The sequence below is a fragment of the Myotis myotis genome, unplaced genomic scaffold (assembly GCF_014108235.1).
Source record: "Myotis myotis isolate mMyoMyo1 unplaced genomic scaffold, mMyoMyo1.p scaffold_m19_p_12, whole genome shotgun sequence".
In the NCBI taxonomy this organism is placed as follows: Eukaryota; Metazoa; Chordata; class Mammalia; order Chiroptera; family Vespertilionidae; genus Myotis; species Myotis myotis.
In genome coordinates this window covers 30599982-30627433 of record NW_023416316.1, presented here as the reverse complement: position 1 = coordinate 30627433, position 27452 = coordinate 30599982, and the positions used below count along the sequence as shown (strand labels likewise).

General features: G+C 39.8%; 2 protein-coding genes and 1 pseudogene across 16 annotated transcripts in view; 2 read left to right on the top strand and 1 right to left on the bottom strand.

Moving 5' to 3' along the window:
* Positions 1–13744, top strand: part of NAA35 (N-alpha-acetyltransferase 35, NatC auxiliary subunit) — a 48345-nt gene extending 34601 nt beyond the window's left edge. For 9 of the 13 annotated variants that reach the window (XM_036330645.1, XM_036330642.1, XM_036330644.1 and 6 more), the window contains 10 exons: positions 1215–1281; positions 3179–3277; positions 4088–4266; positions 5735–5871; positions 6883–6950; positions 8023–8163; positions 8554–8676; positions 11272–11352; positions 11979–12019; positions 12164–13744. In XM_036330645.1, coding sequence (XP_036186538.1) covers positions 1215–1281; positions 3179–3277; positions 4088–4266; positions 5735–5871; positions 6883–6950; positions 8023–8163; positions 8554–8676; positions 11272–11352; positions 11979–12019; positions 12164–12212 — 985 coding nt within the window. In that variant the 3' untranslated portion in view covers positions 12213–13744. The remainder of the gene's footprint in view (positions 1–1214; positions 1282–3178; positions 3278–4087; positions 4267–5734; positions 5872–6882; positions 6951–8022; positions 8164–8553; positions 8677–11271; positions 11353–11978; positions 12020–12163) is intronic. The other 4 variants (XM_036330651.1, XM_036330641.1, XM_036330653.1 and 1 more) reach the window with 4 other exon arrangements.
* Positions 3276–27452, bottom strand: part of GOLM1 (golgi membrane protein 1) — a 51628-nt gene continuing 27451 nt past the window's right edge. Inside the window, exons 6-10 of one of the 3 annotated variants that reach the window (XM_036330656.1) lie at positions 26833–26962; positions 22653–22788; positions 21710–21979; positions 20057–20170; positions 3276–3641 (exon numbers count right to left, since the gene is read on the bottom strand). In XM_036330656.1, the coding sequence (XP_036186549.1) occupies positions 3610–3641; positions 20057–20170; positions 21710–21979; positions 22653–22788; positions 26833–26962 (682 nt within the window). In that variant the 3' untranslated portion in view covers positions 3276–3609. Of the gene's footprint in view, positions 3642–16954; positions 17211–20056; positions 20171–21709; positions 21980–22652; positions 22789–26832; positions 26963–27452 lie in introns of those variants that run through there. The other 2 variants (XM_036330655.1, XM_036330657.1) reach the window with 2 other exon arrangements.
* LOC118667808 lies at positions 4657–4781 on the top strand (annotated as a pseudogene).

Sequence of the window (27452 nt, the reverse complement as noted above, 5' to 3'; positions counted from 1 at the left end):
TCACTTAGAACTTTCTAGTAGCTTTCTTTCTTAGCTTGGATTCCCCAGAAGCAGACTGTGAGACAAAGATTCATGTAAATGTAATTGTAGTGTTCCCAGGAAAACCCGGTAGATTTTTGGGCAAGTGGGACATGAAAAAAAAGAAAGCCTACACACAAACGTGTGCTCCATGGAGAGTAATTCCTCCGGTTCAGTCCTGTCGGGGAGTTCTGGAGACAGTGTTGGTGACCCCTCAGAGTTGTCCTACTCAGGCAAGGGAACTTGAGAATTTACCCAGACACCTCTCATTTAAGGACTGCTTCTTAACTGGGAGGAAATAAATTCCTAAGCATCCTTGGTGCTGATTAATATTCATCACTTCATTCACAGTAAAAGCCACCGTCTATAACTGAGCCTTCGAGGCCCCATATGCTCTGTTCTAGACCCCTGATAATGCCTCTCTGACCTCATCTCTTACTTCCCTCCCTGCACCTCCATTCCTTCAGCCACACTGGTTTCCTTACTCCTCCTGGAACATACACCTTCTCTCATGGTCTTTACACAGGGATGGGAGTGGAGAACATTTTCCTCAAAAATTCCCAAGGCTGGCCTGGCCCCCTCACTACCTTGAGGTCCATTCAGTATCACTTCAGTGAGGGCTACCCTGATCCATCTATTTAAAAAGTCAGCTGCTCAGCCGGTGTGGCACAGTAGTTGAATATCGATTCATGAACCAGGAGATCACGGTTCAATTCCTGGTTATGGCACATGCTTGGGTTGTGGGCTCGATCCCCAGTGAGAGGCATGCAGGAGGCAACCGATTGATGATTCTCTTTTTCTATCTCTCCCTCCCACTCCCTTTCTCTCAGTGAAATCAATAAAAACATACTTTTTTTAAAAAGTGTCATCCTTCTCTTTGCCCCCCAAGGCCTAATACTCCGTTTCTTTCTCTCATTATTTTATGTGCCATCTTGAGCTAAGGATAAGGAGAAAGGGAGGTAGAGCTTTGGGACTTCACAGAGGAGGAAGGCAATTCACATGGAGATGGAAAAGCAAATGTTTGATAGGTGTTTTGCTGGGCCATCTTTAACAACAGGACACAGAAAGGGCTTTGATTGAACAGACCTTGCCAGGTTCCTCCCTGTCTGCCACACCTAGTTCCTATTAAACTATAGTTATCTCTGATGGTATTTCCCAAATAGTTTGAGTTTCATGACATGGATATTATCTTACAGGTGCTGCCTATATAATAATCACCAGGCTAAGGATTGTATTGATTCCTTTGTTACTCACTGTGTTCGGGTAAGAACTACAGTTTGGAACGTTGTGATGGATACTTTAAAAATTGTGGGGTATAATTCCTTTAGTAGCGTTAATTTGTGCTATTTTTCCATCTAATATTTCTTATTCACATTCACTACATAGAAAGTTTCTATCTCTTCTTGTGCTTGAGTTGATAGCATCATAACCTATTGTGTTCCTGGCAGGTTATCAGGTACAGAGGCACTTTTCATGCCCTCTTACTACTACCCTCAGGAACCACAGAAACGGGTTATTACCCCCATCTGGGAAAACAGCAGTCCACATTGTTTTTTGGTGTGTTTTTTAAATAGACACAAAATCTTTACTTATTTTTGACCTTATAAACTAGGCATATTTGTAACATCCCCAGGCACATATCCTCATACTATCTTAATGAACAGGATTACAGTAAAATTATTAATTTAGATGATATCAGAAACTTCTTTCAAATCTCAAGGAATTAGGAAAACTTACAACTCTTGTGGTGGATTAAGTTTATTATAAGCCATTCTTATTTAATTACAATCTCTTTATAGAGAGCTCTTTTTAGTAATTCCAATTACTAAACCACACACACACACACACACATATACATATATGAAGACAGCATGGTATGATCAAAAGAGACCAGATTTCATTTTTATCACTAATATTTTGTCATTATCAGGGAGGTCACTTTACTTTTGTATAAATTTCCCGATTTTTAAAATGTGCAATGTTAATTCTGCCTCTATACCTCTTAAGAGGATAGACTAGTTAGTGATCAAATGAGATAATCTGTCAAAGTATACCATATTAAAATAATATTATACTTGAATCTTATGATTCATACTTCTTAAATCAGAGCATCCTACTGTTCATGTCTGTTGCCCAATTAGTGAAATGTTACAGTATTTTATATGAGAACTAGAGGCCCAGTGCATGAATTCATGCACAGGTGGGGTCCGGCTGGCCCAGGCCAATCAGGCTGGGCTGGCTGGGAGAAGGGGACATGGGAGATTGGCTGCTGGCCGGCTCCACCCCCAATCAGGGAGGGGGAGCCAGCCAGGGTGAGGGGTCACGGGCCGTTGGCCAGCTGGCCCTACCCCCAGTTGAACTCCTGGTCGAGAGGACAATTTGCATATTAGGCTTTTATTATATAGGCCTAGAGGCCCGGTGCATGACATTCATGCACTGGGGGGGGGGGGGGGTCTCTCAGCCCGGCCTGTGCCCTCTTCAGAGTGGGCCTAAGCCAGCAGACGGACATCCCCCGAGGGATCCTTAGCACTGCCACAGAAGCGAGAGAGGCTCCCACTGCCACCGCTGCGCTCGCTAGCTGTGAGCCTGGCTTCTGGCTGAGTGGCGCTCCCCCTGTGGGAGCACAATGACCACCAGGGGGCAGCTCCTGCGTTGAGCGTCTGCAGTGCGCATCATAGTGACCGGTTGTTCCGTGGTCCAGTTGATTTGCATATTAGCTTTTTATTATATAGGCTACTGTATAGATTAGGAACAGAACAACTTAGAGTTTATAGTTATTAGCCATTACCAAGTATTATAATTATTAGGCATTCTGGTATATTTAAAGCAGCACAGATGTGTCAGCCTTGAACAGTGCCTTTTGCCTTGAAATAAGCACAAAAGAAACCCCTCTTTAAATTGTGGGATGATATCTGAAGATTAAAGGAAGATATTTTTGTCATATGCAAACAAGTTTCATAAATAGCCACTTTCTTCTAGCTATTGATAAATCCTGGTGTTGAGTTCCTCAAAAACACCTGTGTAAAAATACACATAGGCATGATTCTTATATGCACAGTATTTTTTCTCCTTAAACCGGATTTTGGAAACTTGGAATGTTAATTTTCTATATTATCAGGAAATTTCATATTGACGTTTAACAAATTTTAATGTGTTGCAGCCTTTCTGTAGTCTTATTCAGATCCATGGGCATAATAGGGCTCGACAGAGAGACAAGCTTGGTCATATTCTTGAGGAATTTGCTACCTTGCAGGATGAGGTAAGAGCCAACAAGTAACCCTTCCTTCTAAAATTCAGCAATTCATATGACTTGAACAAACTTTTAAAACAATTCTTTGGAACAGTATTTTGACTATTTCATTTTTCACTATGGTGAATTCTCTTTTCACTTACAATGTAACAGTTTCATATGCCAAAGTAAGAGTTTGCAGAAAGTAACACAGCAAGCCCAGGCCACAGTGACTCAGTGGTAGAGCATCCATTTATGCAGGAGGTCATGGTTCAATTCCTCGTCAGGGCACATGCCGGGGTTGCAGGCTTGATCCCCGATAGGGGATGTGCAGGAGGCAGCCAATCAGTGATTCTCTCTCATCAGTGATGTTTCTGTCTCTTTCTCTTCCTCTCTGAAATCAAAAAGATATTTATATGTTTTTTAAAAGAAACAGAATAATTAAAGCTGAATTATTTGGTAATCAGGATAAGCTATAAAATATATGTATAACTATAATTTTATAGCAAGTTCACATTAACATAAAAATGTATTACATATTAATCTTAGAGTAAATTTGTGAGCAGCAGCAATATTAATTGAAAATATAACTAAAGACCTGAAATCAATTACTTTTATTTTTGGCCTATTGGATGTCTTTTTAGCTTAAAGGACTATTTAGCTAAATGTTATCCATTGTGAAATGAAAAGTTTGGATATAAACTTAACCAAAACTACTTTTGTAAGTATGAGTTCTTTTAGTGGCAAGATTTTCATTTTCTGCTCATGCTGTTTTTAGCTGTTTATTTTAAATTCTCTCTTTACTTAAAAAGGAAGTATTACGATATTTTATTCTGATAGGCAGAGAAGGTTGATGCGGCTCTTCACACCATGCTGTTGAAACAGGAACCCCAAAGGCAACATTTGGCCTGTTTAGGTACCTGGGTCCTTTACCATAACCTCAGAATTATGATACAGTATCTTCTCAGTGGCTTTGAATTGGAGCTCTACAGCATGCACGAGTACTACTACATATATTGGTAAGTGGGTGGGATAGGAAAGATCTGAGAGAGCATCTGTAGAATATAATTTTAGGGTACTTTTTTCATTTGTGTATTTTAATTTTAGCTGTGGGACAATTGGAAGAGCGCTTATCTGTTTCTAAGGGAAAAAAATAATACACATTTTGGCCTAATTTCAGTGATGCTGGTTGCTACTGGCTATGTATTATACTTATCGGAATTAAAGTTCAAAATTTGAACCAGATCATTCTTCTGAGAAGAAATTGAGGCTGAGGTTATCATTTGCAAACTGCATCCCTGAGGACTTGTTTCAGGTGGTTTAAAGAAGCTGATGAGAGATGATCTCAACAGAGTAGTTCTCTGCTTTCACTTAGAGATAACAAAAGCTAGTAAGAGAATGCTTGAGAATATTTTAGGCATGGAAAAACTGTCATAGAATAAAATGAATTTCAGCCAGGGACAAAGTCACTCCTTGTTTATCCCAGCTTGGCTTTTGGTCTGTGCCCATGCCGGTTCATGTTCTGGACACAAGAGGGGCTGGAAAAAGAGAGAAAATTGTGAGCTAATGAATTGAGTCATCTTAAATCTTTTTCTTAGTCTGGCAAATTGTGTGGTAATTTTTAAATAATAATAATCTATTACTGCTCATCACAAACAACTAAGTTTAGTATATTAAATCTTAATATAGTTCATCTTTTTAACTCATTCAGATTATTTTATTTGTAATTAAGATACTGTATATTCCTTGGAGTAACTCTATGAAGGAATGAAAGTAATTCTCTTCCATGCAGTTGACATAGGTTTTTTATCATGTTGCTAAGCATTCTTTAATAGAAAGCTCTTGACTATGAAAATTAAATTTGAGCATCAACTATAGTGATATGAGAAAAAAATTATTTAGTATATTCTCCAACATTTCAATAGATAACTCTTACCAAAAGGTCTTGGTATAGATATTTGGGTTACATTTTGTTAACTCATAGTAGACAAGACAGTTTATAGGAGAAAATGCTCAAGTTCTTTGTGGTTTGAGGTAGCTGATTAGAAGCTTTTGTGCTCTTGGCTTGGACTTACTTGCTTTCTTTTGTAATTAACGGGGGGGAAAAATTTAATAGATTGAGGTGAACGTGTCCTGATACAGTAAAACCAATGTAATGGGCATTAATTCGATTTACATATACACATCATTATCAAGAAATCTTTTGTAAAGTTGTAAAACGCATGTTGTTGTAGGGAATTAACGAAATTTTCCAGTATTGTGTGGCAACATAGATGGCTACAAGAAACGGAAAGTTAATTACTTGTAATGCTGATTTCTAATCTAATTGATCTGACCTAAGATCTATCAATTATCTAATTGGATAACCTATTTTTAAAAGACTTTTTTAGCATTATGAAAAATATCTCTTTATCAGTATTAATACATGTGTTGATAAAGCTATCTCATTTAGACACCCACTGTTAACTAACATTTTTATTCTATAAGGTATCTGTCTGAATTCCTTTATGCATGGTTGATGTCGACATTAAGTCGTGCTGATGGCTCTCAAATGGCAGAGGAACGGATAATGGAAGAGCAGCAGAAGGGCCGTAGCAGTAAAAAGACAAAGAAAAAGAAGAAAGGTGCTGTGGATTATTTCTAAACTTAAGAAATAAATAATATTGGAGACACTTCTGTCCCTTGTAATGGGTGACTTAGTCATAATATTTTAATTCTCATCTTCTCTTTAGAAGTATAAGAAAAAGAGTCCCAAAATTAATGATACAAGGCTTTTTGGTTCCTTTCTTTGCAATTCCATATGTCAGAGGACCTTAGGACAAGAAGTAGCACATAGACCATGCAAGCAATTTAGTTAAGGCGCAAGACAGCAGGTCTCTGATCTTTGGACAGAAGGCTGGCAGCTCAGGAGAGAGGCAGATCTGGAGCTGTGCTCTTAGAGTCAGCACAGGATAACTAGCACCTTGGCACAACACTCAGGGACCATGAGGAGAAAGAACTGTTCCAAAGGGACTGTCTCATTAGTCACTAGTGACTAGTGGAAGGGTACAGATATTGCTACAATCGTTACAAAATATTTCTTTGTATTTCCATCAGATTTTAACAGTTTGGGTGGGCTATTAAATGACGGTTCATGGGTTTCTTCTTTAAGAAGTCTCTTAACTATGTGTGGTGCCAGGTGGGTACTGGAAATATGGGGAGAACTCTGTAAAGTATATGATTGTCTAACCACTATGCTATACACAGGCAACTAATACAACATAACTTTGAACATAAACTGTAATTGAAAAATAAAAATTAAAAAAGAAACATCATTTATCACAGCATTTGGGACTAAACATACCATATTACATATAGAAAAAAACACGTTAAATCTCTATATGACGAATTCAGAAGTTCAAATTACTTTAGAATTCTTTAGTATTAACCATTCAAGGAGCATAATTTTTATGTAGTCTTTAAGTTATGTTTTATTATTTGTAGTTTTGGACCATAAAATAAAATGTAGCCTGTAGGAACAAACTATTCAAAATTTTAATTTAGTAAACATGGAAGATTTTTAAAAAATTAGATTTTCTCCTGCAGTAATGCAAGAGGAAGGTGAAGAGTACAGGTGATTTTCCTTCTAATTTCAGTTCGCCCTTTGAGCCGAGAAATCACAATGAGCCAGGCCTATCAGAACATGTGTGCTGGAATGTTTAAGGTAAGTTGTTGAAAATAGAGTTCTTTTTGCTTTTTAACTACACTGCTATCATGTAGTTTAGTTCAAATTGACTCTGATTTTTTCCAGGTTCTAATTTCACCTATGTTAAACATCTGCTTGAAACCTTTTTTCCAAGTCTAGTTGTTTTCATTGAGTTGTTTACCAAATATTTGAGCCCATGTTATGCCAGGTATCTTGTACTGAATACCTTGCAGAATACCAACTCTAATCAGATGTGATCCTTGTCTCAGATCCTTATTAATGACAGGCCAGGTGACTTGTGTGACACAGATAATCAGAGAAGGAAGAGTTTACTTCTGATTGATGATCAGCAAAGGTTTCTTGAAAGAGATGGGGTTTGGATCTTTTAGGGGTGTATTAGGAAAGGGGCGGGCTCCACAATGAATGGCTTAAGCAAACGCAGGCATTTTCAAGGAGGTGGAGTGAGTACTGAGTCCTAACTTTATTGGTAACACATTAAAATATATAGAACATGGACTCCTTTTCTTATAAAAATTTATATGCCTACATGTTTCTTCAGAAACTTTTACTTGAAGCTTCCAAAGCTATTGTAAAGCATGAAGCATGGGAAAATAATGTGCATATGGTATAATTTCACTGGGAAAAATAGTAATATCAACACTAGGCCTTGAAAACCTATTAAAGATGACACATGAGCCCTAACCGGTTTGGCTCAGTGGATAGGGCATCGGCCTGCGGACTGAAGGGTCCCAGGTTCGATTCCGGTCAAGGGCATGTACCTTGGTTGTGGGCACATTCCCAGTAGGGAGTGTGCAGGAGGCAGCTGATCGATGTTTCTAACTCTCTATCCCTGTCCCTTCCTCTCTGTAAAAAATTAATAAAATATATATTTTTTAAAAAATAAAAAGTAAAGACACATGACATAAAAGTAAACACTAAAGCCAGTTTTTCTCTTCCTGTTTCTGATTTCTGAGCCTTAAGTTGTTTTAGATATCTGTAAATAGTTGTTTCTTGTTTTCTATTCTGAATTTATGAGAATGTTTACTTTTTCATATTGATATATATTTCCTCATTCTCTTTTTTCCTGTAGACCATGGTAGCATTTGACATGGATGGCAAAGTACGAAAACCCAAGTTTGAGCTTGATAGTGAACAAGTTCGATATGAGCACAGATTTGCTCCATTCAACAGCGTAATGACACCACCCCCAGTACACTATCTGCAGTTCAAGGTGAACCTGCTCACTAAAGTCACTGTAAAATATTTAGTCTTAGGTCTTAGAGATGTTTGTACCGAGCCACTTCGTTAAAATACTAAAATCAGACTGTTGTTGGACTAATGGGACAGAGTAAGAAAATGGCAATTTAAATAGTGTCAAAATTAATTGGCTTTTTTGGGATACTATCATGTTTAACATTTATTTAAGAATGAGAATAATATGAGGCAGTATTTGAAGGTTAAGAATTTAGTATTACCTAGGAAAAAATAGGGACATGCTGAGTGTTTGCTTAGGTGTGTATATAGGAATGGATAGTCAGTGTAGAATTCTTTAATTTAAACAGGTTTTTTTTAGAGTTGTTCATATTAAACATGTTTTGAATAATAGTGTTTCCCCCTTTAGGAAATGTCTGACCTCAATAAATACAGCCCTCCCCCCCAGTCTCCAGAACTGTATGTGGCAGCTAGCAAACACTTCCAGCAGGCCAAAATGATCCTGGAGAACCTCCCGAACCCTGACCACGAGGTAAGGCTCAGTCTTGGTGACTCCACAGGGAAAGACTGGTGGGGAGCACAAACCTTACCACTGATAACAGTTTAAGTGTAAAAGTGAACTTCATGGTATTCATAAAGGAAGCCTGTCATGTTTCTGCCCTGGATTTCAAATGGCTTTCTTAACCTAACCTTGTCAGACTTAAAATTATTTGATGAGAGGTGATGTAAATACCTCCTATGGGTAAATTTAGAAATCAATGCAAGGAGAAATTATGAGTTAGAGCTGTGAAGAATAGAAATAAGATCTGGCTTGTTAGAAATGTTAATGTTTAAAATATTTTAAGCTGTAGTTTACTATATTCAAATATAATCACATAAATCTTAAATCTGAAAAATGATCTGGTTATCACAGGAAGTGAAAACCACCTTATCCCCTTGACCATATAAAATAAAGACTATTGTTTTTGATGACTTTATTTTAAAATACCATTTTACAGAGGTTGTACATATTAAGTTTCAGGTTTTCATAATTTTCACAATTCGCTGTATACCTACTTTTATTGAAATGCATTTCTTCTGTAAAATGAGTTACCTGTATCATACACCATTTGCGGGGAGTATATCTCAGTACAACCTCCATGGAAAGGTAGCTCAGCAGTTCTACTTCTTAGGGTTTTTCTACAGATACATGTGCACATGTGGAAAGTAAGGGAAGTGACGAATATACAAGAGTATTCATCACAGCAGGATTTCTAATAGCAAGAAAATGAAGGAAGTAGTGTTCTCCAACAGGGGACTGTAAAGTAACTTAACAGACGTCATACAATGAAATATTGTGCAGCTTTTGAAAGGACAAGGAAGACCTTTATGCACTGTAATGGAACATTCTTTAGAATACAAGAAGTTTAAAAGGCAAGGTAGTAAACTATATAGTATGTTGCCATTTCAGTCAAAAGGGGCAAGTATTATATAATACTTCTGGAAAGATAATAGAAATTAGAATAACAGTGTGTGCTTCTTGAGAGGGAGTGTCAGGGAACAGGAATGGAAAGGAGAAAACTTTTTTTAATTCACATACTAGTATAATGATGTAATAAAAAAGGGGGGGAAGTATAAAAATTAGAGGAAGGTACCTATAATAAAAAACAGCCTATTTATTTTACTAGTAGTGGACTTCACTTATTCAAGTATTTCCTTAGTGCCTCCTATGCCTCCGACACTGTGGTAGATTCCAATAGTGAAAAAGGGACAAAAATCCCAGCCCTCCTGTGTTGAGGAGAGTGGTGGGTTGCAGACAATAAGTAAATAAATGAAAAGATAAGTAAAATAGTATATTAGATCCTAAGTATTATGAAGAAAAAATCAGGCTAGGAATGGGATAGTGACTGCTACAGGAGATAAGAGGAAGAGGAGGTGAGGCATTTTTTAATAAGGTGGCCTTTGAGCAAATCCTGGAAGGTGAAGAAGCAAATCATGTGGCCAGGTAGGGATGGAGCCTTCTAGGCAGTGGGATCCGCGTGTGTAAAGGTGTGATGAGGCAGGAGTGTGCCTGTAGTATTTAAAGAACAGCCAAGGACTGATGTTCTTCAAGGGGCAAACAAGGGGTGAGTTGTTAGAGGGTTTCAAACAGAGGAGTGACCAGGTCTGTGTTCAAAGGATCATTGTGGTCACTTGGCTGAAAATAGACTATAGGGGGGCCAGCAGAAGCAGGGGAGCCAGGTAGTAGGCCCCAGCAGTATCCCGGGTGAGAGCTGGTGATGACAGTGGAGGTGATCAGAAGTGATCGTGTTCTCTATGTATTTTAAGGTCAAGCCTGCAGAGTTGGTTGATGGATTGGATATGGAGTCAAGGATGACTCCAAAGTTTTTGGCCTGAACACCTGGATGGATGGAGTTATATGAGGAAGATGCAGGTGGAGCAGGCGGGGTGGCAGAGCTGGGAGTTGAGCTGTTTTGGACACGCCACCTAAATGGAGCTGTCACCAGGGCAGGTGGCTGTGTGATTTGGAGCTGAGGAGTGTTTCTTAAAGTTATAGTGAAGTGTGTTTCCTGAGGGGTCAGCAAGATGGTGACAGAACTTTTTCCTTCAAGTTGCACATCCCATTGGTATTCATGTGTTGGCGTGACGCTTTTTAGACAGTGATAGAAATAACAACGTACAGGATACTTACTACCTGTGAGGCCTGGTTTTCAGGTCATAATATAAATGAACTCATTTAATCTTTACAACAGATCCTGGCGGGATAGGGAAAATTATCCCCATTTTCACAGGTAAAGAAACTGAGGAAGAGAAGTAGAGACCTTGCCAGGGATTTCATAGCTAGTAAACAGCAAAGCTAGAATTTGTAAGCAGACAGCCTAACTCGAGTCCATGGCCCCCTCCATGGTGTTGTCTTTGCAGCTCAGTGTTCTTTTGTTCTAATAAGAGCAAGCTACAGTAGCCCTTTGATGTTTTCAGAGTTGACTAAAATAGGATTCTGTGTTACTAAAAGAAATCTATTTTTAAATTGCCTATATTTAATAAAGTATCAACACTTAAATGTGCGAAGTTCCTATTAGTATCTATAATATTAAGACATTTTGATTGTAAATTTTGTTTTAATAGCTTAATGTTGCTCATTGTTTAGGTCAATAGAATTTTAAAGGTTGCCAAACCCAATTTTGTGGTTATGAAGTTACTGGCAGGAGGACACAAAAAGGAATCTAAGGTAAGAACATTGTGGGGAAAATAAATGATCCTAAATTATCATAGAACTTCACTTTTTTCAATAAGGTGTTTCATTTTAAAAAAATTAAGCACTCAAAAAAGGATCAGAAGTAGGAAAAAGAAAATAGACTAGAGCTTGCCCTTTTGACTTGAAACATAGGTTCTGTTAACTTAAAATTTCAAGTCTGCCTTTTCATTCCCCTATTCCCACTCTGCAAATTACTGGATGACTTGGGATAAAAAAAAGAAAATGTGTATACATACATATATGGGAGAGGTATTTAAAAAGTCTTTAGAAATGGATGCTTTAATAAGATATTTTTAATGGTTCAGGAGATGTATGCTTCCTTGGTAATATTTTATCATCAATGCTATGTAAATACTCAACACAGAGGTTCTGCATCCCGTTGGAAGCCAACCACTGAAGCATTTGCGGTGGCATCTGCCCATTATATGTACTGCTATTTGTTTACTCCCATTGTTTTTCTATCTCCTCTCCTGCCTGGCTTTACCAGTGACTCTCATGTAATTGCTGAGTACTATCAGTGACCCTGGAACTAAAAAATTTGCTGACCCATGACTTCTTCCTGTATTTTAAGTCCATTTTCCTTTAACTATTCTCTAAAGATAGATGTCAGCTTGTTTTCTAGTGATCTTCATAAACCCAGGTTAGTTTCTTAGTTTTTTGCTATTTAACCAGCTTTTTAAAAATCTCCCTTGTACTGCCTTGTCTTTAAAAATACTCTAAAAAATATTTGTTTACTGTCTAAATATTTATTAGGTACATTTGACTTTCTGATTTTTCTTTACAGGTTCCTCCTGAATTTGATTTCTCTGCTCACAAATATTTTCCTGTTGTGAAACTTGTTTGAGACTGACAGGTGACGATAAAGGGGTAAAATCTACTTTCAGATTCTACTTTTTAGGACCCACCCATCAGTCTTACCATATAACATGAAGTGAAATGGATTTCTTGGATAACCACCCATTATAAGGAATTCTTTTAATTTGGCAGCCTTATATGATGTGAATGAAAACTGCTGTTTTAAAGTGGTTTATTATGTCCGTGGATGAAACTGATGTTGTTGAATGCATTGATGAACGTTATATGGTCTTATTACAGATTTAATCATAAATCATTTTTTATGAATGACTGAGTGAAAATAGTGTTTGTAAAGGTAAATAAATTTGACCAAAATGTATTACTGGAGATAAGAGCTGAAGGTGTTTACTCTTTAACATTTGAGTAATTGAAACAACTTATCTAAAAGATGTTTCAAATCAAGTGATTTAGGCAAAATACATTTGAACGGGGCCTAGTCTAAGCTATGTAGGGAGGCTATTATATGGGCATTATGATTCCATGTCATGACATTAAATTATATACCTGTAAGAATGTAGATGTTTTTAAAAATGTCTTTAACTATTACTTTGGTACTTTTAGAAGATTAAAGCTTAGGCCAAGCCCCTTAAAAGTACTTAGCACTTTCAGTTGTAATTTAAATAGTTGTTCCTATCTTCCCAACTGTAGTATAAGCTTGAGGAAAGTGACAATCTTTCTAGAACCTGCTCATTCAATTAATGGAATATGGAATTTTTAAATGTGGCATTGAGCTATTCTGGGGTAAACTGAGTAGAGAAGGTAAAAAAGGTCACTAGGGCAGTAGGTTGACTGCCTTTTTTTAGTAAAAGAAACACTGATGGTGGGAACAGGACGGATAAAAGGTCAGAGGAATTTGGAGTAGCAAGTTGGAGTCTGGTCCTTGCACTTAAACAGTTTGCTTCAGCTGATAAAAGTTGATTCATTTGTCGGGTATTTACAAATCAATCCAAGCACACAAGTTGGTATATCAGATACATCCAAATCTTGAGAGTAGGGAATCAGAACTGGTTGCTTTTGCTTATAAGGAGCCATAAAATAAAACTTGAGATGACTGAATATTTGTGTCATCCTACAGCTGCCCAAAGAGTTTTAAAATTGATTTTGAAGAGATGAAATGACCTGAGATACTGACCAGAAAGATAAGGTTTTTTTCCTGTAGTCCTCTGCTAATAATGCCTTCCATTTAAGAAGAGAATTTATCTGCTTTTGGAGGATCATGTAAAGTTATTACACAACTCTGAAACCTTCTGTCTACAATTCAAACATTAAGCCAAGCTTAAAGGAAGGTGTTGTACTTTGTTTTGATCACAGATATGTCATCTGTTGAGTTCTAGAATAATTTTGTAATGAGCCTATCTCAAAAACCAGAGCAAGATTGTCCTTTACAGGAAAACAAACAAAAAAAACAACCCTGTCAGTTGTAGGCTGCTGGTTGAAATCACAGAACTACTTTTTTAAATGGTACAAAAATGTTCAGTGTTGATAATACAGCAGCTTTTTTGGAGAGAGAGTGAAAATGTTGAGGTGACTATTTAAATGTGAACTTAAATTCTGGATAAAGGCAGATATGGCACATCACCCAGGAGGTTCCATCACTGTCGTTCACTACAGTTTTCAGAGACAAATTAGTAAGAAGCAAGCTACCAACACAGACTCTGGCTTACCTCTTACAGCCAAGTGGGTTTTCATCTTAATTCCCATGTGTTTAACATTCATACAAAAAGCCATCTATTCATTTAAATGTTTCTAACAGGCAACTTTCAGTTAATATGAAAAGTAGGTTATCTATCTAGGACATCTCTGATCAATCACAATCATTTATTTGGACTTAAGAGTAAAAGATTTACTAAGCACCCAGCATAGGACTAGAATCTCCAGGGGTATAAATTATATTGGCAACTTATGTTCAATGTCACTCAGTTCAGGAGTAAGAATAGAAAATAAGCATTTGTCTCAATTGATTAGGGCCTTGGTTTGTAAAACCCATTATCTGAAGTGTATAAAGATAGTATCAAAAGCCAGTTAACTTTTCCCAGAGATGCACACCAATGAGATTAAAGCCTTTCAGTTGTGTGTGTGTTAAGTGCATGGGAAGATATGTATTTTAGAATAATCTTACAGTGTATACATTATCAGAATTTTACAAACCAGTTTTTAAGGAACAGTGGCTTAGTACACTTTAAGAAAGTGTTGCTCTCTGAGCTGAGAAATAGCATACAAACAAACATTTAAATACACAATCAAAATAAACTTTTCCCAACTTTCAGGCACTAATGAACATTTTCAACATCTAAGCTAATATGTGCAAAAAGGAAGTTAATAGAACCCAGTTAATAGAACCTCTGCCATTAAAAAATTTTTCTAAAATCCATTTCAAAGACAAGTGTTAGAATAACTATTTGTAGTTAATAATCTTTTAGGCTAAAACATAATGGTAGTAAAACTAACCACCAGGACCATGAATTCACAATTCTCTTCACCATGCCAGGTTCTATAAATGGATAACCAGCAATTACCAATTAAAACAATCATGTTAATGATCTAGTTATTTAATGACAACATACTGAACAGGGAGAGGTTTATTTCTCAAGCTTCATCACACAAAAGTACACACTAGGTGTGTGCTGTGATTAGATTCCTCGGGAAATCTAAATCTAATCCAAGGTTGCTTAGAATCTCCACCTGCAGTCTGATCTGCAGGAAAAAAGATAAAACGATTCATCTTTCCTGCCCACACACCATTTGAGAATAGAGAGGAGAGGTGCCAATTAGTTGATGCCAATTACAGATTAGAATAGCTGCTGCTTTAATTTGGATGCTTATTACACAGGTGTGTGTTTAGTTTTTTAACAGCCATAATACCACTAAGTTGTGCTTCGGGCTAGGTGCTTGTGATCCCACAGGAAGCCAGTAATAATAAAGCATGACTGCCTGGAGAAACCACGCATGGCACACCCCCTAAAGCAGTGGTTCTCAACCGTGGCTGCACATTAGAATCACCCGGGAATCTTTTTAAAACCCTGATTTCTGGGCCTCATCCTCTGGAAATTCTGTTTCTGTGTTATGGGGTGGGGCCACAACATTAGTAACAAAGAAACAGAATTTCCGGAGGATGAGGCCCAGAAATCAGGGTTTTAAAAAGATTCCCGGGTGATTCTAATGTGCAGCCACGGTTGAGAACCACTGCCCTAAAGGAATGGCCTTGATGCCTCTGTAAATGAAGATGAAATCATCATCACGGGTTACTTTTTATTTATATTGATATCTCATCTCCACAACTTAAAAGCTGGTTCTTTAGCGATCAAATAAGGGATGAAAGGAAAACTGAAAGTTTTAAAAGCTGGACTAACAGTATTTCATTTCTCAGCAACTCTGTGCACACTAACTAAACATGAGATGAATTAACTATTTGGGAAATCAAGCCTAAGACTAAGGGAGGTGGGACAAGGACTTGGATAAAATCTTATAGAGCTACTTTCTTACTCTTAGATGCCTTTTCTGGGTGGAAAAGTTCAGTCTTAGCAATTAGGTAAAAGGGAATTATACATGAAGAACATCCAAGTTGTAGAGCTTAACCTGAAGGCAAAGCAGGTGCTGCCTCAGTGACTGCCAGGGACACAGTTAGTCACCCTGGGTGTGAGGCCAGGTTATGCTCCAACTCCTCTGGGCCAGTTTCCTCTCAAAACAAGGGAGTCCCACCAAATGACCCAAGGAGACTGCATCTCAATCCTGTAACTCCAAATATATTTTAGTAAGTGCACCACCCACTTAACTGCTTAGAGAGCCTCATTGAAAGCCATTGGTGTGGTTTTGCCAGTTATTCACAAGTGGCAAAAGCCTATTTTCCTGAAATATTAAGGACCAACTAAAACCAAAACTATTATCAATGTAAATTATGATTAGTCATTTTCAAATGAACATTAACTTTTGATTTTTAAATCAGTTTTGATAGGCATTTACCACAAGCTAAATATGTAAACTATGACACAATGCCATTTCTCTTCCCTTTCTAATATTTCCCAACTTATAACAGTATACTGTTCAACACCAACTTTCTCTTTTCCTCCAGCAAAGTAGGCAGTTTGTCCACAACAAACCCTCCCCATGGTGCTGTTTTGCCCTCGGGCACCTGGGTCATCTCTGTTCTGGCCCCTGTTGTGTCAAGTCTAATCCACTCATAGCTTTTTTGGTGATGCCCACTCATTACAGAGATCCTGCTTTGCCTACAAACATTAGCAAAGTAAGTACAGATCACCAGTTTTCACATTAGAAGCCACTTAACATTAACAACAAGGGCTATTATACAAGTGGTCGTTAAAAATTCTCCCACAAACACCTTGTTGTTTAAATGTGTTTACAATGCTGTCAGTAGTGTTAGTAGTCAGTGCTCCAGGCCTCTGAGTGTCAGAACCAGGAATGAGCACAGGAGAGCAGAAACCCGTAATCCAGTGCTGACCAGGGAGAACAGAAATGACAGGCTGGTGCCCTCACTTGCCACCACATTTGGAAAAGAAAATAACTCCAGAAGGAACCAAGAAGAGATGGGGTTGTTTTTTTTTTTTACGTGCAGCAGGCCTCTCCTTCGCACCAGAAGATGGACTCTTCCTGTGGATTTTATTTTAAACACAGGTAGATCCAGGATGGTAAGTGCCACTGTCGCTATCCTGGAGAAGTTGTGTTCTATTTTTGGTGTTGATCTTCTCATGAAATACCTATTAGCCAACACATGTTAACATCTTTAATATAGGGGCTTCAAAAGTAACCCCCAGTGACATACTAAAATTCCACAATAATCATCTTTAGGTCTATATGTTACTTAGTACATTTCACAGTATTCAATCCCTTGCGAATATTTTGTAGTTATCGCTGTTCAGTCCTGACATGAAATGAAGTGATTCCAGTTTGATTGTGGGTTTCCTCTTTTCATGCTGATCAAGTAAACTTATCGTCTCTTTTCTGATTTTCTGCATTAAGAACTAAAAAGGAAAAAAAGAACACCATAATATTCTAGTATTCAATGTTTTGAGAAACCAGCCCGGCAGGTCCCATTGACATAAATATTTAGAAACTGTCATAAAGACTCATAGCAACACTGCAATGGGGAATTGCACTCATAGGACAAGATAGCAAACAAGACCACTTGTTTGGCCAATAGGTGCCATGAAATGAAGCTCAAACATGTGAAAAATCCATATTTGAAATGGTGAAATTATGTCCCATGTCCTATAAAATGTACTCTCAGAAGAATTTTGATGCTGTCACAATCCTCATGAACACCTCTGTCAGTGCACCTGCAACAGGAAGCACATGCCTCCTAAGAGCCACTGGCAGCTTTGGTCAGCTCTCGCCACTCCAAAGCTCTCCCCTTTCAGAGTGGGAATGGACTGTAGCTTCCATCTTCCTTACTTTGTCCTTGGAACACATGGACAACATCAAAAGACATGCCACAAATAAGACCTAAGACACATACCTGATTTACAACTACTGCACAGAAATGGCTGACTTAGAAGAACCCCAGTGAATTAATAAAGGCACTAAGCATCAACTGCTGCTTGTATCACAAAAAGAGAGCCACCAGACATTACGTTCCTCCTGGTGAAAGAACATAACTGTCATCTTACCAAAGGCTTGACCAGAACCTGAGTCTTATCAAGACTGGTTTGCAGGAGGTAAAAGAACAACATAGTAAACTGCACTATCCAGACTTCGGAAAACTCCAAGTCAACTGGCTTTGGCTCTTTAACAGACTACAGAGAAGAAAAGGGGAAGGAGCCCCAGGGACTTACTGGTTAAAGAACATATTAAATTTAGGAAAATAGGCAAGACTAAACTATGGTGTCCAGGGATGCCCACCTGGGTGATAAACCCACAAAGAAATGTAAGAAAATGCCTACTAGATGGGTCAGGAGAGGGGTTGCTACTACAGGGAGGGAAGGTGCTGGGCCTGGGGCAGGGAATAGGGAGGGGCTTCTGGAGGGCAGGCCACATTCTATTTCTTGACAGGGTGGAGGGTGGTTACAAGGTGTTCATCTTCTAAAATCTCCTTTGCTTTATGTGGTTTTTCTGAATCTGTTTTACTTCCTAACAGGAAAATTTTGTAAGCCTACTAAATGAAAACACGGGTAAATTCCTTCCAACTCCCAGAGGCAATAAAAGAGAAAAATTGTAGAAACTTGTGCATGGCAAAAATACACCAGAGGCAAAATCAAGACAAACTAGGAGAAGGTATCTGCAACTTCACAGATAAGGAGCAATGTCTCCAGCATATAGAGAGTCTTAAAAACAGAATTAAAACACCAAGAATCTGAAAAAATAAAAATTTAAAAGGAAATCATAAGTTCATAATGATATTAAAACCAATCAATATGTGTGAGTGTATGAGTGTGTGTTGGGGTAGGGAGGTCCCTAAAGAATGGCAGCTAGTCATGGCTGGGTGGCTCAGGTGGTTAGAGCATCATCCTGTACACCAAAAGGTTCAATTCCCAGTCAGGGCACATACCTAGGCTGTGGGTTCGATCCCCAGCTGAAGCATGTGGACGAGGCAACCAACTGATATTTCTCTCTGACATCAATGTTTCTCTCCATTCCTCTCTAAATCAATTTTAAAAATTAAAAAACGCCGAGGCCGGTTTGGCTCAGTGGATAGAGCGTCGGCCTGTGGACTGAGGGGTCCCAGGTTCGATTCCGGTCAAGGGCATGTACCTGGGTTGCGGGCACATCCCCAGTGGGAGATGTGCAGAAGGTGGCTGATCGATGTTTCTCTCTCATCGATGTTTCTAACTCTCTATCTCTCTCCCTTCCTCTCTGTAAAAAATCAATAAAATATATTTAAAAAAAAAAATTAAAAAACAACAACATGACAGCTAATACCTGTGAGGGTGACAGGATCAGAAAAGTCACCATTAGACAAGGGGTTCCAATGGATGATAAAGCCAAACCATTGCAAAGGACCCCTGCCCCCATGGGGATGGAATGTACAATATGATGGAAGTGATTAACAGTGCCTTATGATACGTATGAAAGTTGTTAAGAGCGTGGATCCTAAGTATTCTCATCACAAGGAAAAAAATATACTTTGTATCCCTATGAGACGCAGGGATGTGAATTAAACTTACTGTAGTAATGGTTACTGTAGTAATCACTCCACAATATACATGCCAACTCATTAGGCTGTACAACCTAAACACAGTGTTGTATGTCAATTCTATCTCAAAAATGGAAAAAGGGGTCCCATTCTAGATGACATTATTAGTTCTATGGAAAGTGGACTTTGGCAAGGGAGAGACCTGGTGCGCACTGCCTTCACCAAGCCGCCAGCCTGCCATCCGTGCCTCCTGGTGTGGCGCAAGAGGAATGCAAGGCAGCTGCAAAAACGCCCAACCTGAATCCAATCACAGCAAAACGGACACACCCAGACCTGATCCATCCCACTGGACTAGACTCTCCAAAAATTCAATATCGTAAAATTACAAAACGCTACTATAAAAAGCTGCCTGAAAGCGCTGTGCACTGTAACACGGCTTTTTGATTGGTGCTACAGAGTAATCAGCAGTGACCTGGCCGTTTTGTTGGGAAATCCCTAACTGTCGCTGAAGACCCATCCTCCAGCTGACTCCCGAGGGCTGGAGCCCCATGAACACGCTCCTCAGCCCTGCACCTCCCTCCTGGCCCCTAATTCGAAGGCTTCTGAAGAAAAGTCTTCAGCGACAGATCACTTATGCTACTGCTGGGATTCGCTGTACAGCCACCTCCGTGGTGAAGGACCACAGAGTAGAGCGTCACAACTGCGCCTAGAACGAGGCGACCCCACCACAGTCATTACCGTTCACGTTCCTGTCATTCCCTGCAAGGGCTGCCTGCTTGTCTGTTTCAGATTCTGCCTCATTTTCATCCATGTTGTAGTCATCATCTCCTCCCACTTTTTGCTCGTTTCTCCCTGAAACAGCACAGACAACACATAAAACAGAAACTCCATCATTTCTCTTGGTGCCACAGACACAACAGAGCCCAGACACTGGGTTCTTCTTCCAACCATGGTTTCACCGACAGATCTTTTTGCCCCATCTCAGAACTGACAGGGACTCGTGTATTTGCTGCCAGTACACACACCGCATAGGAGTTCTCTATTCACGTATTCCACTTTGACTCTGAGTCTATATAAAATGGGGGAACTACCTACCTAGCTGAACCCAAATCCCAGTTTTTTAAAGAGACAATCAACTCAAGGTTGTTTCCACTGTTTTTGGAAACAACAGGTTTCTAATTAACTAGAGGCCCGATGCACGAAATTTGTGCAAGACGCTTGGCCCTCGAAGCCCTGGCTTCGTCCAGAAGGTCGTTCAGCTGTCCAGTCTGATTAGCATATTATGCTTTTATTATATAAATAATGACATCTCCTTAGAGTAGCTCATTGCTCCAAAAGGAGGAAACGAGTGGCTGCTGTGAGCCAAAGGATAAAATTTCCCATCAGACCTACAGAATTCCATCATTCATCACTACATCCATCCCTGGAAAAGAAGATCAGGACACAATGCATTCCACAGACACAGTCACAGAATTTAACCTAAACATGGCATATATGTATATAGTAAGTAAATTTTTTTAAGCACACCTGGAAAAGTCAGCTCTAGTTATATTTCTCTGCGCTTGCTGCCTGACGTGAACATGAAGCACAGGCCAGTGTGCCCTGTAGCTTCATTCCACTAAGTAGATCATCCTCATGTCCTATAGTAGCGCGCCCCCTGGTGGCCGTTACACGTTGTGACCAGCTGCTAGGGGACAGCCACCGACTGAATCAGCCACCTGAGTTTTATTGCTTCAATTCTCCAATGGAGAACTTGTGAGGACATATTCTTCAGAAAGAGAAACTTGAGTGAAAATTAGATTTAAATGGACTCAGGATAACTTCTGTAATAAGCACATTCCCCAACTTCTGTTCCTTGGTCACTCCCAGAGCACAGGTGCCTTCTATTTAAGTGCTCCTGGCAGCTGGGATTGAAATTTTTCACATCTTTAATAAACCAAAACCAGAAAGGTGAGATTCATGTGTCCCTTTTTGGCAAACTAACTTCCTTCCCTCCTTCCTTCTCTTCTGCTGTCTATCCCCCCCCCACCCCCCCCCCCCCCCCCCCCCCCCGCTACACACAGACACTCACTCCTCACCAGGTACTAACTGGTGACTCTGGGTGCTGAAGTGCAGAGATAGACAAGGCATGTGGGCTGCCCACCAGGAGGCCTTTTACCTGATGCTTAAACACCATCAAGGTCTCCCACCTGAAAAGCCCCCTCGCTCCCTGTGAATATTATTTCTGAAAATTCCAGGTGCCAGGGAGTGTACTGCTCTTCCCTCCTGCCTCCTACTTGATAACGGATACTGAATAAGCAAAATGAACCATCTGATCACGGGCTGCTGTTTGGTAAACTTCAGGGGGACCCTGCCCGTGTCAGCGGGCAGCCCACAGAGCCTCTCACCCACCTTCCTCGTCAGCATCCTGCTCCTCCTCCTGCCCATCCCGGACCACAAGCTGGTCCCGCTCAGGCTCCTCCACCTCCTGATTTTCCTGGCTCATCAGCAGGGTGGCTGGCACCTGTGCGGTTTGGCCGGGGTCTCTAGCATCTCCCGTGCCTCTTCCGCCCGCATGTCTGTCTGCTTCCACAGCCTGCTCGTGGTCTGGCTCCTGTGGCAGCGCCTGGCTGTCCCTCCGAAGCGCCTCCTCGCTGATGACCTGAATGTCATTGGTTTCCTCTGTGCACAGAACAATGTTAGCTGTAAGCCCCCTGCCATTTAACTTCATTAAAACAAAACCCTCGTGCCACTGGATTCCCAGAGCCCTCCCAAGGACTGTGGGTGGGGTGCTGAGGACAGGCGGGGCAGCTGGGTCATGTGCTTAGTGACCTCAGCAGAAGGCTCCCGTCCTGTCAGAGCTGGGGCCTGCCATTCATCTTCAGAACCAGGAGCAAGGGAAAAGTAGTTTAGAAAAAAAAATCTGGACTAAGTTATCTTGTTTACAGTGACAACCTACAGATGGGGGAAGGTGCACTGCTGGGATCATCTGACCACTGTATGTTGGAGACAAGTACTTGGGAGCCACTGACAGGTGCCTAGGACTCAGCTACCGCCTGTGATCCCCCAGCCCCACCCTGTCCTGAATAAAGGCGCAGCCTAGGCCCTTCACACAGAACAGGCACTTACTTTACAGGGATGAGACCAGCAAGACAGAGAAGCCCTGCGGCCCCAGTTCCAGGTGCCCAGAGACACCTGCCACCTGCAGCCCCACGATCGAGCTCGCTGAGACCTCCAGCAGCACGCTCTGCCCACCGAGTGTGTCTGAGTGCAGGGCTTGAACTCCACTGTCTCTTATTTGAATGGGGCTCTGGCGGGAGTTTAAACAGGTAACTACCTACCAAGCTTCACTTACCTTTCTCACCCTCTCTCCTCAAATCCAAAGCCGCCTCAGAACTGGGGACTGGCGTCTGGGGCTCACCGTTCCCGGGCACATTCCCTTTCGTTTGTGGCACCTCTGCCGGGGGCTGAGGCTCACTGGGAGCTCGGAGCTGAAACAGGAGCACAGGACAGCCATGGTAGGGCTCTGTCACTAGAAACCGTATAACAACCCTGAGCGAACACTGAGACCCTGAGAAATGCCATCTACCCCGACCGTGCCCCTTCACCTGGCATAAATCAACATCTGAGGCCGAGTCAAGATCTCCCCGAAAGTACTTTCAATAATGGATGAAAAACTATAATGGATGGACAAGTGGGCAGAAGATCATAAGGAAAAAGAAACTAGACAGGACATCAATAGAACACTCAACCCAACCAGAACAAAACATACGTTCTTCTCAAGTGTACACTGAATATTCACCAGGACAGACAGAGGCTAGGCCACAAAATGAGCCACAACCAATCTAAAATGACTGAAATCATGCAAACTATGTTTTCCAACCACAGTGGAATGAAATTATTCATCATAGCAGAATGAAATTTGAGAAATTCACAAATAACCAATGGATCAAAGAAATCACAAGTCAAATGAGAAAGTGTTGAGAAAAATGAAAACAGAAAAAACACACAACATACCAAACTTATGGGAGGCAGCTAACGCAGTGCTTAGAAGGAATGTATAGGCCTACATTAAGAAAAAGAAAGATCTCAAAAGTCAGTAACATAATCTTTCACGGTGAAGATAATGACGCCACAGGAGCAAACTGAGCCTACTCAAGGAAAGATCATAAAGATTAGAGAAGGAATTCATGAAATAAATAGAAAAATAGAGAAAAATCAATGAAATCAAGTTCTTGAAAATATGAAAAAAATTGACAAACCTCTAGCCAGATTAACTGAGGGGAAAAAGAGAGTAGACTCAAATTACTAAAATAAAAAATGAAAGGATATAACAATACTAACCATACACAAATAAAAAGTATTATTTATAAGGAAATACTATGAAGAACTGTTTATCAACAAGATTGATAAGTTAAATGAAATAGACATGTTCCTAGAAAGACAAACTACCAAAACTGACTCAAGAAGTAGAACATCTGAGTAGACTTATAACAAGAGATTGAATTAGTAACTTAAAAATTACACCCCTCTAACCCCCCGCCCCCGCCCCCCCAAACAAAAGCCCAGGCCTAAAATGGCTTCATTAGTAAATTCTACCAAACATTTAAAGAAGAATACCAAATCTTCACAAACTCTTCCAAAAAACAAGAGGAAGGAATACCCCCCAAGTCATTTTATAGCCAGTATTACCCTGATACCAAAGCCAGTCAAAGGCATTACAAAAAAATAAAACTATAGACCAATATTCCTTATATAGGCACCAAAATCATCAACAAAATATTAGCAAGTCATATTCAACAACACACAAAAGAATTACATACCACAGCCAAGGAATTTATCTTGAGAATGCAAAGTCAGTTTAACATTTAAAACTCAGCGAGTTAACTGCCACGCATCTAAAACGGAAACCATCCCCACACGCCACGGTATTTTAAATTTAATTTAAAAAGTCAATTTGCAATGAATATTATAAAAATAAATATATTACTCACAATTCGGGTGTTCTTGAATAGTTTCAGTTGAAAATGCTCACGAAAAATGATTATTTAAAGTTGGTCTATAGGTGCTTATGGTAGGCAAATGGTAAATGTAGCCCTGGCCAGTATTCTCAGTGGTTAGAGCACCAGCCTGTGCATCAAAGGGTCTCAGGTTCAAGTCCCAGTCAGCGGTACATACCTGGGTTGCAGGTTTGATCCCCAGCCCGTGCAGGAGGCAACCAATCAATGGGTCTCTCTCACATCAATCAATGTTTCTCTCTTTCCCCCTTCCTCCTTCCCTCCCACTCTCTCTAAAAATCATTCAAAAAAATATCAAGTTAGATCAATATAAAAATGAATTGTATTTCTATATACCAGCAAAAGATAATTTGAAAATGAAATTAAGAAAATAATTCCATGTATAATAGCATCAAAAAATACTTAGAAATAAATTGAACAAAAAAAGTGCAAGACTTCTGAAAATCATAACCACTGCTGACAGAGATTTCTAAAGGACTTAAATATGTGGAAAGCCATCCCTTAAATATGTTAAGACATCTGATTGAAGACTTCATGCTGCGAAGAGGGCAATACACCTCAAACTGATCTACAGATTCAATGTAACCTCTCAAAATCCCACATGGCTTTGTTAAAGAAACTGACAAACTGATCCTAAAATTCATAGTGAAAGTCAATGGATACAGAATGGCCAAAGTAATCCTGAAAAAGAACAACAAAATTGGAGGTTTCTATAAAGCTACAGTAACCAAGACTGTGTGTGAGGTACTGACAGGATAGACAATGGAATAAAAGTGAGAGTCTAGAAGTAAACCCTCGTGTTTATAGCAAACTGATTTTTAACAAGGGTGCCAAGACAATTCAGTGTGGGGAAGAATAGGATTATTTTTCTCAGTAAGTGGTGCTGAGACAAGTGGATAGACAATGCAAAAGACTGAAGTTGGATCCCTATCCTCACAGCAGCTACAAAGACTAAATTCACTCAAGATGGAGCATAGGACTAAATGTAAGAACAAAATGTGAAGAACTATACAACTCTCAGAAGAAAACACAGGAGTAAATCTTCCTGACCTTGGGTTAGGCAAAGTATTTGTAGATATGACATCAAAAGAATAAGCAACACAAGAAATATATAAACATGATTTCATCAAAAGTAAAACCTTTTTGCTTCAATGAACACCAACAAGTAAAAAACTCACAGAATGAGAAAAAATATTTGCAAATCATATGTCCAATAGCTGTATATATGTATGAACTCATTACAAACTCTTACAACTCAATAAAAAATAACTTTTAAAAATGACAAAGGAGCTAATAAACATTTTCTCTGAGGAAGATATACAAATGGCCAATAAGCACATGAAAAAGATGCTCAACATCATTAGTTATTAGGAAAGTGTAAATCCAAACCACAATGAGAAAACACTCCACACCCACTAGAATGGCTGTAATGTAAAAGGTAGGTAATAACAAGAGTTGACAAGACTGTGGAAAAACTGGGACCCTCATAAACTGCTGGTGAGAATGTAAAATGATATGATAACTTTCCAAAAATAGTTTGGCAGTTTCTCAATACATTAATTTACCATGACCCAGCAGTTCCACTCCCCGGTATATACCTAAGAGAAATGAAAACTTATGCCCATAAAAAAATATGTACATGAATGTTCATAGCCACATTATTCATAACAGCCAAAAAATTGGAAATAACCCAAATAACTATCAATGGACAAATGAATAAAGAAAAGTGGTATGTCATATAATGGAATATTATTCAGCCATAAAAAAATAAAGCTACAACATGGACTTTGAATGCATTATGCTAAGGGAAAGAAGTTAGACACAAAGGCCACATAATGATTTCATTGATATGAAATGTCCAGATTAGGCAACTCTACAGAGACAGGAAATGGGTTGGTGGTTATCTAGGGCTGGGAGGATTGGGGTAAGTGAGGGGTGAGCTAATGAGTATGGGGTTCCTTTGGTCATGAAAATGTTCTAAAATTGATAGCAATGGTGGTTTCACAACTTTGTGAATATACCAAAAACCAAAAAATTGCAAATATTATATGGGTGAATTGTATGGTATATAAATTATATCTCAATAAAGCTGCTATATTTTAAAACAAAAATGAAGAACTCCCAGAAGCAATTTCATGGGATGTGCTTTACACAGGAGACAGCCTGGAGGCATGGGCTCTGATCGGCTCCACCGCTAACCAGGTTAAGTGTGACCTTGGCCATCGCACTTAACTATCACCATGGGCCTCAGCACCCTCAAAACATGAAAACAGCAGCAACTCCCTCCCAAGGTGGCTGTGAGCTTTCCGTGAAGTAATCCCGGTAGAGCCCAGAGCACAGGGCCTGGGCCCGGAGGCCAGCCTACTCAGCACCCCAGGGCCAGGCCGGGTATCTCAGGGAAGCAAACCCACTGGGGAGAGCAGAGAGCAGAGCAAACCAGACAGCAGACAAGGGAACAAAATGCCTGGAGACCGGTAGGAAAACCTGCAAATCCTTGGCAGTGAAATCCAGAATTACCTGCTGGCTTGGTTCCTTGTGTTCACTCAGGTCTCTGGAAGCCACAGCTTCGTTCCCCTTTTTGGTGACTTCTTCTATTTGCTCCTCACACTGCTCCTTCACCTCTTTCATCTGATTGATGCACTGGCTCCTTTGGGACAGAAGGAAAGGACAAACATCTACAGGGGTGTCTGTACGCCAGGTGTGTCCCTGCAGTGACTGAAATCCACAGGAGACACTTCCCCCGCCCCAGGCACGTCATCTACAGACAACACGTAAGCAGGACAACGTGTGCTTGTATTAAATGACAAGGAAACTGTAGTTGATTGAAACTTTCTAAGACTATGTCACCTTGTTCTAGAACAGGTAAACTTTACTGGTTAGAAAAAAAACAATTTTTAAAACATCATCTGTGGCCTGGCCGGCATGGCTCAGTGGTTGAGCGTTGACCTGTGAATCAGGAAGCCACGGTTCAATTCCCTGTCAGGGCTCATGCCTGGGTTGTGGTTCGACATCGAGTAGCGGGTGTGCAGGAGGCAGCTGATCTATGATTCTCATCATTGATATTTCTATCCTTCTCTCCCTCCTCTCCCTTCCTCTCTGAAATCAATAAAAATACATTTTAAAAAATAACAATAATG